The 16,501-nt window shown below is 37.4% G+C and overlaps 1 protein-coding gene across 1 annotated transcript in view; it reads right to left on the reverse strand.

Moving 5' to 3' along the window:
* Positions 1–569: 569 nt before the first annotated feature.
* The window catches only part of DHX15 (DEAH-box helicase 15), a 47,560-nt gene continuing 31,628 nt past the window's right edge, over positions 570–16,501 (reverse strand). Inside the window, exons 9-14 of the mRNA XM_063335281.1 lie at positions 16,322–16,430; positions 14,954–15,145; positions 11,798–11,920; positions 9,292–9,482; positions 2,359–2,528; positions 570–1,136 (exon numbers count right to left, since the gene is read on the reverse strand). Coding sequence (XP_063191351.1) covers positions 1,019–1,136; positions 2,359–2,528; positions 9,292–9,482; positions 11,798–11,920; positions 14,954–15,145; positions 16,322–16,430 — 903 coding nt within the window. The 3' untranslated portion in view covers positions 570–1,018. The remainder of the gene's footprint in view (positions 1,137–2,358; positions 2,529–9,291; positions 9,483–11,797; positions 11,921–14,953; positions 15,146–16,321; positions 16,431–16,501) is intronic.

The following is a 16,501-nucleotide window of genomic DNA, read 5'->3' on the forward strand; positions in this document are numbered from 1 at the left end:
AATGCTCTCAGCCTGTCCTTGCAGAAGAGGTGCTCCAGCCCGCTGATCAAATCTTAGTATAAATTCCACATGGGATTAGCTTTCCCAAACTGACAATGCTGTCAAGTCATATTTCACTAAAAATCACTACAAAACTACAATGGTGCAGTGTAATTTTACCTACAGTGTCACTTATGGCATTATTTGTGTTGATCTTACGCTGCACCTGAACATTGCCCAGCAGGGTAATTTCTAACTGGCCACAGACACTTCACTTTACAGGACATATTACTACAGTTCTGTGCAAGAAATATCTAGGAGTATGTTTGAAGAAAGCATTCTCCAAAAAAATTCTGCATGCATTTCATTTTTAAAACAACTTCCTACATAATTCAAACAACTTTGCAAGGGATCGACATTGTATGTATTATACTGGTGTCACCATAATTGTGCTGCTTAAGCATCCGCACTTTTAATATTAAAATATTAAACTACTGCCATGTCAATAAACAGCAGTTTAAACGGGAGACTAAATGGCTTCTCATGTTTTGATCAAAACAATAGAAATACTGACATACTGTGGCACAAAATTAGTATAAATAGACTTTATTGAAGTCAGTACCTTTGTACTGAAGCCGAAGATTGTGTCTACATAAGCACAAGTTGTAACATTTCACAACTTCTAAAAGGAATGTCAACAATTACAACGATCATGCATACCATGGTCGATAATCACATTTTTAGAAGCATTTTCAACCATTTCTAAAGAAATGCTTATAACATTGTTATATATAGAACTACTTTCAATAAACTGCAAAACATTGATCAGCTTTTCCAGTATGAGCTACAGTGTCAACACAAAAGGGAGGCATAAATGTTTAATTTATGAAATCAGAATGGAATATTTACTGTAAAGAAAAATTAAAAAGCTTTCAAATAAAAGGCCATTATTGAACCAAAGTGAAGAGCACAACTTGAACTTTGAATCCTTTCATCTCTTAAAGCTGTCCTCTGAATAACTTCAGTTCAAAGCATAAATTCAGTACTGTGAGTATTCCTTGGACTGAAGTTTGGCAATGATGCGATCCAACTGTCTCTTTGCTTCACACTGTGGAAAATTGCTCATGTCATAATATTGAGGGGCAATTTTCACCAGCCTGTCAAAAAAGGAGAAGTTTGTTACTAATACTCAAACTTTAAGATGCATCCTACAGAAATTCTGCAACTTAGGGAAAAAAGGATTATCCCTTATTTTCAGCTCATTCTGAGATTCTAAGATTAATGAAAGTTTACACACACGCGCACATTTACATCTCAGTCCCATCCTGTGCAAGCGCCCAAGTCCAAAGCAAGAGAGTCCTCACTAGTCTAGGGAGACGCTCCCATTCAACCCCACGTCCCTGACGGACCCGCACTGCTGCTTCAGGACACGCCACAGCAGCCCACAGTCAGACCTGCTGCTTAATGTCAAAGACCACAAGCCACAGAAGCCCACCTAAAAATCAGTTTGTGCAGGAGTACAGTTCAGCCTTAGCTGTTTGAAGCTCAAAAACACACCAAGGCCCTAGGATCCTGCTTTAGGCAATACACAGCTTGTTCAGAAGATTTCTGAGGAAGGATTCAAACACATATTTTCCATTAGAATACTATGGATAATGTACACATGCTATGTTTTCTGGCTTACGAATCTCTAAACTCTTTCTGCATAACAACACAGTTTCAACAACAGTCAAAGAGCCTCCCACATCCCCAGAGCTTACAACTTAGCAGTCTAAGTACAACCTTAAAGATGGGCAAGACGATGCAGATCTCTGCTTGTCTGCTGAGGATCAGGCCTCTAACCTCCTTGATCTGCACTCTACTGACTAATAAATGTTAAAACATAGCAGGTTGTACCAGTATTACCACCTCTTTCCTTCATATTTTAAGAAAGCACTGAGTCCCTGTTCAGATCCTTCAAAAAAGTTACAGACACCTACTGCCAAGAGAGCTTGAGAACAGAGGGATCTACCAGTATCTCTTAACTTAGCTACACGAGTGGGTGCTAGGACATACCCCCAAGCCTAGCATCTCCAAGCTGCTCCTTCCCAACAGGCTTACTAAAGCAACTGGTTATAAGTCATGGATCTTCTCTGCGCACTGCATACAGAGCCTGGGCATCCCAGTTTTACACGCAACTCCCACAAACAGAAACAAGTACCCACAAAGAAAACCTTTAGTTGTCTACAAGACCTCAAGTCCGTGCCATTGCCGTCGCCCGAACCATTGCAGTAATATTAGCTTCAGGAGAAGTGAAAGGAATCATCTCAATTTAAAAAAGGAAAAAGAGAAACAAGAGCTTTACAGTAGGTCACAACAGTGTTAAGACTTTTGGCTTACCATTCTGGCTTGATGTCTGTACATGTCCGGATGTAATTCTTTGTTGTAAGGACAAACTCATTATAGAGCACCCATTCCGGTTTATGATCAAGAACAGTGGAGGGATGCAACTGCACCACCTGGTTATCTTTTACTGTTAAGTAATGCCCTGTTCGTTCCAAATGTGCCACCTAAGTAAAAAGACATTATTTCATTACCACAAGCAATTTTTAAATTAAGCACTTTTAAGCTGACTGTTAAGTGTTTTATGCAAAATATACAATCCCAACTTTCAAACCTCATCTAAATTTGGTACATGACTTGGCCACTTCAACTATTCAGGTTTTTTTATAGACACAATCAAGATGCCAGATGTTTTGCTAACTGCCATGGTAAATGTATATTCCAATATACAATTCCAGAGACATATAAAAATAGTTGTCACCCCAAAGAGAAGAATCATTATTAGAACAAAAGCAATGCAAACAGAAGGTACTGGAAGGGAATATCTATTGGACAGGTTTGTAACATCAACAAAGTCAACTGTGGTCTACTACAGACACCTGCTTCAAGCACTTCACTGCAGTAGCTACTGTGAGACCGGTAAGCCACAACATTATCATCCTCTCAAGTTTGTATTAGTGCAGTGTTTCAGCAGTAATTTTACCAATGCACATATTATTCTCCAAATCCTCTCACATAGCAGGCCTGGAAAAAAAATATGTCGGTCCAGTAAGAACGGGAAGTTTAGTATGTCAGAAATAAGAACAGTCTTGTTACAGCACGAGCTTCAGAGCTGGAAAATGTAGGTTCAGCAACACGCTTCTGCTGTGACCTTGGTAAAAATCAATTAACCTCTCTCTGACCAAGCTTCTTGCTCTATGAAAGGGAATAATGCCTACCTCACTGAGATGCTCTGATATCTACCTCATTAAGATTTGGTAAAGCAGACAGTTATCCTTAGAAGGATACCGTCTATAAGAACAGGTAATCTAACAGAACAGGTAACTAAAATTAACCTTTTGATACTGGTAATTCAAGATGACCTCAGTACTTATTTCATTACAAATATATACACACAGAAAAATACTGCAAAAAAGATTAAGCAGGATGGACAATGTCTGAAAGACACATTTTTAATCACATCATCGTTAGCCGCTTTCCTTTATTATACACTACATACTTCCTTGTTGGTTTGTTTTGGGGTTGTTTTTTTTTTTTCATTCCTAGGTATATCTCACCTTTATATTTTTCTTTTTTTTTTTTGCCTAGTCAAAGATCAATTCCATCTATTAGATTAAAATCCCAGGACTTCTAAAGCAATAGCTACCTCACATTTTCAGAATACCTCTTCAGTAACAAATCACTTATTTTGAGTGGGCTTCCCTTTTATATTTTATGACGTTAATATCCAGAACATGTTTTAGGAGTAGAACAAAGTATTTCAACAGTCTGCAAATCCTTTCACCCAAGATTTTAGAGATTACACTACTACTTTATTTCAAGTCTGGGGAGCCAACAGAGGCTTTTTAAAGTGGAGATTAACGGTGTGTTGTCTGTAATGATTTAGGCTTAATTTCATCCAACTCAATCCAACATTTACAAAATTAAATAGCAGTATAGCTGCAAACCAGACTAGACTAGACACTCATCTGTCACAGACCTTGCACAACCACACCACATATGTTGCTGCGGGATTATGTTTGTTTTGGTTTCTTTTGTTTTTTCAAAGGATATTTTGGTGGTGGGGTTGTTTTTTTTAAATCAATTTCATTTTTCAGATCAAAAGTAAAGCATGCATACAAAAATATTTGGATGCTTTATCTGTTTCTGTTCTTCCTATAACACATGGCAGAACCTGAGCTAACATCCAGCTACTTATCCTATTTTGAGGTTTCTATGCTTCTTAGCAAACAGACTGGTAAAGAATTTCAGGTTCAGTAATGGCAACACTCTATCACAAAATATGCACAGAGAAGCAATGGCTCCACAGCAAGCAGCAATGAGCTAACAGTCAGCTACTAGGTTTTCCTGCTCCCTCCTGGCCCAAGCAGTTTCAGCAGAGCTGACACAGCCAAATCTGCTTCGTCTCTGTTGGTGTAAGCGGCCTGCCAGATCACTGTGCTCAAAGAATTTACAATGGGCACAGGCAAGCACCAAGGCTGACATAAGGGAGTGAAGAGGGACACACGGGAGGCAGCATATACACTTATGCTCCTTTGAACCCCTGGCATACAACCAATTCCAGTGCCTGTGAAATACAACGTCGTGGTGGCAGGGCCAGATGTCCTCCAGAGGACCCTTCCAACTCAACCACTCTGTGATCTGTCATGTTTTTCAGAGCAAAAAAGCATGAGCTTCCGGAGAAATCACAGAATCATACAAAGCACATCTATGAAACAGGTTCATTTTTCAGTGAGTAATGGTAGTAAGCAAGATACTAGGAAACACACTTTAACCTTGAGATCAAGGAATCTGTCATGTATCAGTATAAAACATTTGTGAGTTAGGCTACCTGAACAAAGAAGGGGGCTGCAAATGGAGGAAAAAGCTATTAACACTATTGACTACACAACATAAGGAGCTACACAGACATGACTAAAAGGATCAGGAAGAGCCAAGCCAGCCCATGCATCTCTGCCACAGGTTACTCTGCAGACCACCAAAGCCCACCTGCTGATGATTTAGAGACAATTATAATCATAATTTAGAGACAAACTCACATGGGAACAGTGGCCACTATAGCACATGCCACCATAGGAAAAGGGTTTAGTTTAAGTTCTAGTAATAGAGGTTTCAAAGATGTCACAATTTTATTAAGAATGACACACCCTCCTCTGAAATTTTAAGTGTGCTTGTGCTTATTTATTATCTATCACATAATTGAACCTGGAGGCCCCAACCAGGGGTCTTTAGTCACGCGTGTCAGACACTACATACAAATGCACTTATAAAAGGGCAAAAGCAGGACCAGTATCACAAGATCCAACCTTTTTATAGATTTAAGGCTACAAATTCTGTCATGCTAGTCTTGACAGACAGTTGAGAGAAATTATTCTTTCTTGTCTGTCTTTTAGAAAAAAGAATGCTAGCATGCACCAAAAGAGCAGTGTCAGTTGCTTGGGTTTCTGCAATTTCTGCTTGCAGAGCACGCAATGGTTTCTGAAGCTATTACAAAGTTTTAAACTGTTCTTCTGCATTCCTAAAAGGCAAAACGAATACCATTAAATGCACTGGTGACGACCTTCGTGTCATAGGTTTATTTTATTACCATCGTATTCTTGTAGGAGCCCGATTCTGTAAAGACTTCAACATATGTATTATTCTATACACAAATCAAAGACTGCGTAGCAGCAACAATGAGATTTTAATTAGTAGTCTAATCATCTGACATCTAACTTCCTGTATAGCACAGGCCATTTAATTTCATCCTCTGCAGTGACCGTCATATATGCTGTGTTTGACCAAGCCACATCTTCCAAAAAAGACACCACAAGACAGTGGTGGCTCTACCACATACTGTAGTATTTTCCACCTTTACATTCTGACTTAAATTTTCAACTACCAATTCTTGTTCTGCCTTCACTAGTAGAGTGGAAATACAATGATAAAAACCTCAGTTCAGGACAACTGGTAATATCAGTCTCAAAAAAAAATTGCTGAGGAAAATGACCCATCTTTAAGATAGTTTGGCATTTGCTTGGCTTTTCCAATTCAACAGTTTCCTTAGCTAACTTCCTGTAGTATAATAATTTTTGCTTAGTCTTTACCATACAGTTATTTCAGCTACACATCTATTAACACTTTACAAGTGATAAGCTTAGTTTTTTCTACTTCTGTTGAGCAAATAATCATCTATACCTATGCCAAATTCCAATTGTGTTTAAGTTGTACAATTTTCCAGTCCCTCTCACTTCTTAAGACAGGATACGTCTAGCACTAAAGTAGTGAGAAATCAGTATTTCTCTGACGTATTTTATTTTCAATGAGCAGTTTCTTAGTGATTTTGCAAGCATCACTCTTGCTCTATTTTATATATACTTCACATATTCTAATGGGTCATACAGAAACAGTCACTGAAAAAAGCAAAGAAGTCTTCCGTTATAAAAACTAGAAGAAACCAGGGACATAGCACAAAGATATTATAAGACACTTCACTTCTTGTCAACATCTATCCTTCCAGAAGTTCTTCTACACACAGAACTGTTGGCAGTTTTAAACTATTTTACTATTCCCTTTTGATTGTCTATGGCAGATTTACTAGAATTCAAATTTTTATTTAAATATGAAGGGTAAAAAGATGATTTGTTACCAGCAGAAATTCTACATTTATCAGTCACTGACACACAACTGAAGGCAGGCAAATTCACAGTACTTATTACTAATTACATAATTAGTACTACTTCAATAGTTAATACAGGCCTGCACTGACATCGACCAACCACAGGTCTTTATTAGTACAGAAATTTCTACTGTAAAATTTTATGATTGTTTTTAGGACACTAGGCAATTAGCAAAGTAGAAAACAATGCAGTCAATGAGAAATATTTTAGAACTGTGGCTGCTACAGTTTTTTCCACTTCACACTGCATTTTTAAAGAGTTTGAAAAAATCAACTTCTGCTATGTATTGCCCATAGACCTTAGCACTTGCCATGCAGAGACTATCTACATTACATGCATACACTTTGCAAGTGCTCAGATTTGGAATTCCATGTATGTTCGGTACTAAGAAGACAAAGAATGATGTATGCATTTCATTACTCAGGTTTTCTGAACAAGAGTCCCCAAATGCCAGAGCCTGAAAAACTGCTTCGACAGAATACAGTGTGCATACAGACTACATTAAGCACTTCAGCTACTGGTAACTAACATCTCTTTTGAGTATTTATAAGTTTTTATAAGTATTTGTAAGTTTTCTACTGAAAGTGACTCAAAGCAACACGGAATTCATGAGAGAAGGTTCAGAGTCAAGGTGAAACAGGTATCACACTATCATGGAGGTTAAAGAGTGAAAGAAACTCAAAACTGACTCAAACACAACAAAGGAGAAGAGAAACTATTAGAAGGAGAAGAGAAACAGCTTCATCTCCAAATGCCTTCAAACAGGCCTGCCATAACTATCTCTTGATTCAGCCCAAAAGTTCAATTCAGCATTTTGGGCGACAGGGTGCTAAACAACCTATTGACCATGGAAGCCTGACGAGACTTACGGAAAGGCTTTCCTTTTCATCTCTGTGAGCCAACTACTCCAGTCACAGCAAAAATACAAAGTCAGATCTCCAATTCCTGAGCAGTAGAGACCAAAAAGCAATCTACACCAACAGTGCAGTTCCACATCCACAGCAGGAAGACATCTCTTAGAGGAAGAGTTTCATGCTGAGTAACATTAACCAAACTGACAGCACACAAACTTCCAAGGGCACGACGTCCTATAGGTCCAGGCAAATGAAGGAAGCCATAGGGTACTCTGCCCAACAAAAGCGCAACTGTGGCAATCAGACCTGCCTCAGCCAGCTGGGGCCCAACAGAGTTAAAGGTGTAGGTGGGAATGTGTACTAAAGCGTCCTCCAAGAAAGATGAAGAAAAAACGTCCCCAAAGCAAGGACTGAACAGAGCGACTAGCGTGCTTGGCCTTGCGGCAAGGGTTACAGCAAGCCAGTCTTTAGAACCGTTTCAATATTTAAAAGCAGCCAACAGCCTTAATCTTCCACTTGCATTACAGTGAAATGCAGTTGCTGGCATTGATATTCCTGTATTCTGAAAATCCAGAAACACGTTTCGCTACAGACTAGCTGGCTGCCTTAGCCCTGGGGAAGGCACTGTTCCCTTGGAGGGGAGTTTAAATATACACGGTACCCAAGTGTGTGCCCCAGTCAGGATGTGGTAAGTGCGTGCCTGTCAAGCTGCTTGCCATTCTAAGCTGCACAGCACTGATCAATGGTTTCCTTTACAACTGGCAAGTTTCTGTGCTCAAATATCACTGGAGCACAGCTCAAGTGAAAAATTAGGAAGTGCCCTGGGCTCTGGTCAGCCTCTTAAGGATAACAAGGTTGTGCTCTCCAGAAGTGAGATATTAGGCTCTAGCAGAGACATTGCTGAGATGTGTCAGAACACGTTTGCTGGGAAAAACATTATCACGACATTCCAGAGTCAATGAGGATGAAGATTCACTCCCACTAAAGGTTCTGTACCCCTGGGTCTACAAGAGCCAGAGGGTCTCTTCTAGCCCCAGGGATGAATGCTGAAGAGAAAAAAGATAGCACAAAGAGACTATGCCAAAAAATAACAAAAAGAAAAAAAAAAAAAAAAACACAACAAAAGAATAAGCCACAGCCTGCATTCTAGCTTGGAAGCATGCTCAACATGAAATGCAGAGCATCCAGGAGGTAGCAGTGGAGACTGGCTGCCACACCATCCTGCTTCAAGAGGTAAAGGAGTTACCAACAGCATACTTGAGATTAGTGACCTGTGCCAGTACTCCAGTACTTGTGACTCACATAATTTAAAAGTGAAATATAAACATGGAAAAAGTATGCAAAAGAAAATATTCTCCTTCTGTAAGGTTTACATATACTTTATATACAACTATACTTCTGCTTGTATCAGATGACAAATAAATTTAAAAACTACATGTTCTGCAGTTACTTTGAAATGTTGTAATGAAGTTACTTCCTTGGCTATTCAGAAGTTAGTGGTCAATTCCTGACTGGTTATGCCAGAAACAGTATTTTGACACTAGTAAGATCACCTACAACTTCTCTTCCAAATAAGATTTGACTAAAGAATGTACTAGAGTAATAACCAAACAACCTGACAAAGACTAAGTGGTAATATAGTTAGCCATATATAATTTAAGTAACATGCATAAAGTTTTGATAAGTTATAACAACGATACTAACATTAGAAGTCACATGAACACTGAACTACATTCCTTACAGGAACACACACATACCTGCATGAAATACCCAGTAACTAATGCCTTTCTTATGTTGATATAATAGTCTCGGCTGGTAAAGTCTGTGCTTCTACGAGGCAAATTAAATCTATCCATGATTCGTGACAGCTGTTGGCGTACATTGTCTGCAGACATCAGGGACCTGTAGTTAATGAAGTTGTCATAACACCACTGAACCGACTCATGATCTGCAACATTAAAAACATGAATCAAAAATGATTATTTCGTCCAATTAGAACAAGTAAATAAAACAGCAACTAACCAATTGATCAGTCAGATGAACCAGAAAAAACATCCATAAACTTTTATAAATGACAACAGCTCTTAGTTTAATCAGTTGATTTCTTGCATTAGATAAATAGTTGTTTTCTATTCAGAAAGCATTGTGGTCAGGGCAAGAGAAAATTAGCTTTTTTACCCTCACCAACAGAAGAATATACACACAATCAGTGATGTTTTGCTGAGATACCACACCAATAAATTTCACACAGTTAAAAAAAAAACAACACACATCCTGCAACTAGAAAAGTCTTCCAAACCTGCAGTATAAAACATAACTGAACATAAAGAACACTGCACAATCTTTAATGTAGCGTGCAGTGAACACACAAGAAGACTGTACATAATTATGTTGTATTTGAGAAACCAAATCCTCCTTAAATTAAGCCTTCAAGTAACAACAGTTAAGAGCTATACAAACAGACTTCTCTAATATTGAAGTGGGATGCACCTCACAGCAGTTTGAGTAAATGTAAGGGACCTGTAAAATACAGCGTCAGTAACGGCACTCTTAAGTGACTGTTTCTACTGTTGATAGCTCTAATGAGAAGTCTGTTAAGACAGCAAGCCTAGGCCATTCTGTTAGGATAAAACCCTGCATGTTTAACATCAAGAAACCCAGATGTCCCTACCAATTCTGTTACTTTTAAAGTGATTCTCCTCTAATATTTGTCAGTTTAATAATCCAACAAACCTAGCCATAAGAAAATTTAAGACTTAAAGTATCTCTTGTACAGAGACTATTCTTAATTTCCACTTAAAAAAAGGATGATTATGTAATCAGAGGAAAGGTTAAGTTACTTCTGCACTTTATCTTACAGAACATATTTATAATAAATTATGAGTGCTAAGGCTCTTGTACACTGTACAGTAGAATCATAATTGAAGTACCATAGCATGTTATGTTCTGTGCCATTTGAACTGTGCGCTTTAGAGGACCCAGAACTGTTTTATATTGTTCTAGATAGAAACAGGAGCACCATTTTGTCTTCTGATACTGAATCCCAGAAATTCTACTCAATTTCCCAGTGGAACTGAACAAAAGGTTATCCTACAAATAATTCCAACCCGCAGTAGCCTCAGCATGAAAGCAGCAGCTTCCAGAAACGTGCACGCACAAAAGATCTGCAAGACATACTGGATCCTAAACTAAAAAGCTAACAGAAAACACAAGCAACAGATGTCTCCGGTTCTCAAGTATTTAGTAGAAGCTTCTCAGCTATTGTTTTAAGCAGTTTTTAATACTTTTGTTTGGACTCTTACTCTGAAGATACCCTTATTTTGGATTGCCACATTATAGAGTGTTAGAACATTTCAATGGAAAATTTCTCGATCAAAGCTGCAACAGAAAGGGGCACCGAGTTGCGCGTTTTTTTACTCAGGGTAAAAGACTGTTGCTTTTTTGTTTGCTTACAGGAAAATGCAACTGGAGCACCTAATTTAACCTGGTTGGCAGCTCAGAGTAATCTTTTTACTTATCACCAGGATAAGTCACTGTTAAAAAAGTTTGCCACTTATGTAGTCATTTTTCAAGAGAAGTCCTAGCTTCACCTGTTCATTCCCATCTTTTTCAAGCTAAAATATACTTCAGCTATGCTGAGGAAGACAGTACATTTTCCCTCAAATCCATACACATAAATGAGGTAAACGACATAAATCTATCCTATGGCTCTAAGTTACTTCTTGTTGATGCATCACGCCTTTGCCTCTCAACCCATCCCAAGGCCTTATTACAGAATTTCTAACTATATTAAAAAGTTAGGATTAGAAAGGTTTTGGTTCTAGGAACATATCCTTCTCCAAATTCAGAGTATTTTCTGCACTGCTCTCCCTGAAAAATTACTAAGCAATTATGCAGATTTTTCTATAATTAATGTCAGATAACAAACTTCCAATATTTCTTAATTATAGGAAGGCTTACTTCCTTCTGTCCAAGGTTACCCAGCATTGATTTAAAAGCCTGGCTTGATTCCATACTCAGTTTATTACATGATCTTTTAGCTAGTTTTTTGTTTTTGTTTCCCCCCTAAAGGGAAAGCAGTGCTTAAACATCTCTTTTACATACTTTAGGGAAAAGAAAAAAAAACAACACAAAATTAAGATTATAATAGAATGTCTCAAAAAACAAGCCCCATCACTTCAACTGTCTTTGGAACCCAGGAATGAAAGCTGGCAGCACAGAGCATTATTACAAGTAATTTTGCTAGAACAGGTAAACACTTACTTTGTTTGAAAGCATGGTAGACATTCAGCAACGTCAAATGATCTCCATCTATGTGGGCAAACCTCATCTTGGCTTCATCTGCTGCTTTCTTTGCTTCCGTGGGGCGAACAAAACACTGTGGGACTAAACAAGGTTGGTATGGGCCCAACACAAACGCCCATATCGATGAGTCACGCATTCACAGATAGAGGAACAAGGCCTAGCTAGGTCAGTTCACAGAGCATAGGGCAGGGCAGGATGGCCTCCAACTGCATCTTGGACTGTTTACTACCTTGATTTGGTACATCAACACCTAACCACATCTGTAAGACAAGAGGGTTTCAAAGCTACAAAGTACCTGATTATTTTAATAGAACTATATGAATGCATCAAAATCTCTAGTCTGAAGGCCATCAAGATTGCCTATGTATACTGTAAGGCTAAACAGATCTTAGTTCAAGACCCAGTGCTGATAGCTCTACCAGGAGCTAGTACCCCATGTAACAAAACACTTTATTTGCAAATTTGCTTTCTCAGAAAGCCTCTATGGAGAGAGTGAAGAAGATAGTTCTGAAAACGTACTGCACTAGCACAGTCTAAATAAACCCGAGTTTTATCACAAGTCTGCTACTAGACAGAATGCACTGGTAAAGTCAAGTCCTCTTCCCCAGATGGTATTGTTATCAGCACTGGTATACACAAACATGTGAATGACGGTATTAATAAGTCTAAATGTTGTGATGGTAGCGGTAGTGGTGGAAGGTTAAACCGTCCTTTGGCACTACTTGAAATAAAAAAAAAATTAAAAAATTGCAATGTGATGATCTTTATCATTATATTCTCTTACATAAATCTGACTCAGACTGACTTGAATCCAAAAATAGTGTTTTAATATTCCCTTTCCAAATACAGACTACCGAAGACCACAAATAGTATCGCAGCCAACTTAATTCATGGTCTGTCAACATTCTTATAGGTTTGTAATATCAATACCAATTCACAAGATGCTGAAGGTAGTTAAAAGAGAACTTTACTTTATAGAGATCTACAAGAGGAAAAAAAAAATCAGTTTTGGTTTTTAAGTGGATGTAATTTTTAAGTAGTTAAATTTCAATAAAATTAATGCTAAGTAAGATGCTACAAATCTTTTATCTTTTTCCAACTACATTAGCTTTCTCATAACTGAAGCCCACCAATCTCAGGAGAACACCTCTTTGCATCTCATCTGTCCCTAACAGATGAGGGCCTTTTCATGGCGTGTTATGTGGTTTTACTGAATTTTATTCTTAAATTCCCATAAAAGCCCCAAAACACTACATTCAAAAATATGTTGAGTTGAACACTGGACGGAACTTGAGAAAAAAAAATACACACTGCAACAGTAAAATCACGTAGTAGGAAATCAAGAAAGACCAATGCATTAAAGAAAATAGAAATGCACGGTCAAAATAAACACCCTGTATTTTGGGTCATTTCAAAAAAAAGAGATAATATAAAGTGTATTTTAACTTCAAACTCAGACCAATAAAAGCAAATCTCAAGTTATTCTATCACTGGCTTAACTCACTGTTTTGAATAAGTAGTAGCACTTTCTACCCCACAGCAAGACACCATGGCTCATAAAATGAAGTACAATCATTTAGCCTGCTCATTTATTTATTCCATGCTGTTCTCTGCTCTTTTCTAGTTTTCCATTCAGTCCGAACTATTAATACATGGATTTCTATCCAGAGCTTTACCTTTATATGGACTTAAGGCACCATAACTTACAGTCATGCCACTGGCTTGAAAAAAAGAAGTGCTTACTTTGTGAAATAGTCCTTACAAATACTAGGACTATGAGGGTTTTTTAAGAGCAGAATTTTAGTTACAACCCATACATTAATCCCTTTTATTTTTTTTCTTTTTTCCAAAACTTATTTATCATGACATTAATTGTGCCTCGAAACAAAAAAGTATCTTGGTCTGGGAAAAGGTAAATAGAAAAAGGAGTAAGACAAATCAGTTGAAGACCATAAACAAAAATACTAGACTTACTGTTCTGTAGTAGAGATTGGGGGGAAAGGGGGGAAGGGAAGAGAAAGACAGGCACCAACCTACCACCACCTCCGCAATTAAGCCTACCATTTAATGAAAAAAATTGTTACGATTCTGCCCTGCCCATCTGCTCTGAGTCTGAACAATCATAACTCTGCAACAAACATTTTAGCTTGTTCTTAAAAACTTTCATATGAATATATTGTAAGACTAAACTGAAAAAACAGGTTTTACACTTAGCCAAAACATTTTTTTTTTTCTCTATTCAACCGAGTTAAGCATGTAACCAGTACACCTGCATTGTGAAGAGCCAGGTAAAATAGCACACTCAAAAGATGAAAGCGTAGTTATGAGTAAGAACATCCCCATTTTCATAACAGACTGAATCTTGCTGCTTGTCCTATGACTACTAACTATAAAATGAAGCCAGTTCTACATAACTGGGAAACGAAATACAAGGCTTGCTTGATAACATTTTTCTCTCATCAAGCTCTCCCGACAAGCAGCTCTGCTCCGATGCAGTGCTATTCACATAACGCAGCAGCAAAGTACAGCTGTGCACACAAATTAATTCTTATAAATATACATCCTCCCCCAAAGTTTCTTTCTTCCCTTTAAAAGTTAAAACAACTGTTCTTCAGCTTTGCCACTTAATGACTAAAAACGTATCATCATTTCATGTACGAGCTTATGATTTAGTATAAATTATACTGCAATCCTTTTGGAAATACTGGGATTTACCAAAGTGCAAAAGAATGCACAATACAAAATAGATTTCACTGCCTTAAAAACTGAGTGGTTGAGTCAACATTTCTGGTCCTGACTACGAGCCTAAAAAGAAAGTTCTCTTTCACTACCCTGATTTCCACCCCAGCCCCCATCCCCAACTCAAATATATACACATTTAACTAAAGTTAGGAGCAAACTGTTTGACTATTTTATGCATGTCATCTCCTAACGCTACTATTCATTAGCTTCAAGGTCTCTATGTACACCCATAATGATTGATTATGACGTTTAAAAAAAAAATCTAATTTGATTAGAAATATTTATATTGTTTATGTTTTTGATGTGGAAAACGCAAATTTTCCCCAAACTGAAGATCTGCATTTTGTTTAGTATCTCTTTCCCTGCTATTACCTGACAACATGGCAGTAATAGATAGGACCTCATTAGAACAGTTGTAGTCACAACTTGCAATAACCATTTTAGCCAGTTGTGGGTCCAATGGAAATTCAGCCATCATGGATCCCAACTCAGTCAAGTCTCCATCATCATTTAAAGCAGCCAGATAATTCAAAAGCTCTAAGGCTCTCATCAGAGTTTCAGGAGCTGAAAGAAAAAAAAAAAAAAAAAACATTTAGGGAGGCACATTAATCAAACTGCTTTGAATAAGCAAAAAATGAGGAAGCACAGACTAATGTAAGCTCTCTTATTTTTTGTTCTCCATTCAACTGACTTCCAAACACAAAATTATTACCAAATTCAGTTACATACATCTAGACATGAATTAACTGGGGGTAAGGGAGAAATAACTTATTTAGAAGAGCTTTTAACTGGATCAAAAGCTTGAATATTTGAAGATTACTGCTTTTCAAAATTCAGGCAGCAGTGGCATTGTGAAATACTCCGTATCATGGTAATACTACATCCCACCCAATCCACTGATGTGTTTTCCCTTGTTCCATACAAAATAGATTCATGCAGTCCTAAGATCTCAGCCATGTAAACTTTAGATATCTACAGTCTTTTACAGATTTGAACCTGTAAGCACATTCTCTTAACTCTGCATTCCTCACAGTGAGTGTGTATTACACCCACAAAGAAAAATAAAAGGAAATCCAAAAGCCTTCCTGCTAAGCTATTGTACATGCTACACAGCACAAAGAATGAAATTGTTCTGTAGAGCTATTTAAAAGCTTAAAGATTATAAATTGTATTTTTTATTTTAGGGGGAAAAAACAACCAACTTTGATGTATTTATATATGGCTGATCTATTTTCATTAGCAATATAACCCAGTTATTTTTAAAGTATATATGAACATTTAACACACTTAGAAGGGAGAGGCATATTAACTTTATGGTTTGAGCCAAAAACGTGTATTCAGCTTTAAAAACACTAGCCAATTTTATTTACATACAGTTGTTAACTGATGTACAATTAGAATGTGTAATCAAGGTGATAAGTAAAAAACCCTCATCAAGTAATAAATTTTCTAATGCCCGTAATTTTGCCTTATCCTCTGCAGGTAAGGGGCACTCAGTAGATTCCTTGTTTTGATTAAAAGCTGCTATGCAGACAGAAACATAAAAAGCTTGTTTTGATAAGACACGGAGCACTAAATTTCAGGATAAGTAGAAGACATTCCTTACAGATTACAATAAAAACAGTGAAAAAAAACATAAGAATTTATCTCATGTTGTTATATAAAACATTTACCAAAATAAAGATTTCAGAAGACAAAACATAACACAGTAGACAAGATAAAATAGAAAATAGATACTACCTGGAGGATCCATAAAATCAAAGTGCACCAAATCATCTATACCAAGCTTCTTGAGCTGCAATACTACAGATCCTAAGTTAGACCTCAAAATTTCAGGGTATGTGTTGTCCTGGGTGGGAGGGGAAAAAAAAAGAAAAATTCATGACACTTGTTCTTCCAAACACGTTGAACTACACAAGC

This window comes from Chroicocephalus ridibundus, chromosome 5 (assembly GCF_963924245.1).
Source record: "Chroicocephalus ridibundus chromosome 5, bChrRid1.1, whole genome shotgun sequence".
In the NCBI taxonomy this organism is placed as follows: Eukaryota; Metazoa; Chordata; class Aves; order Charadriiformes; family Laridae; genus Chroicocephalus; species Chroicocephalus ridibundus.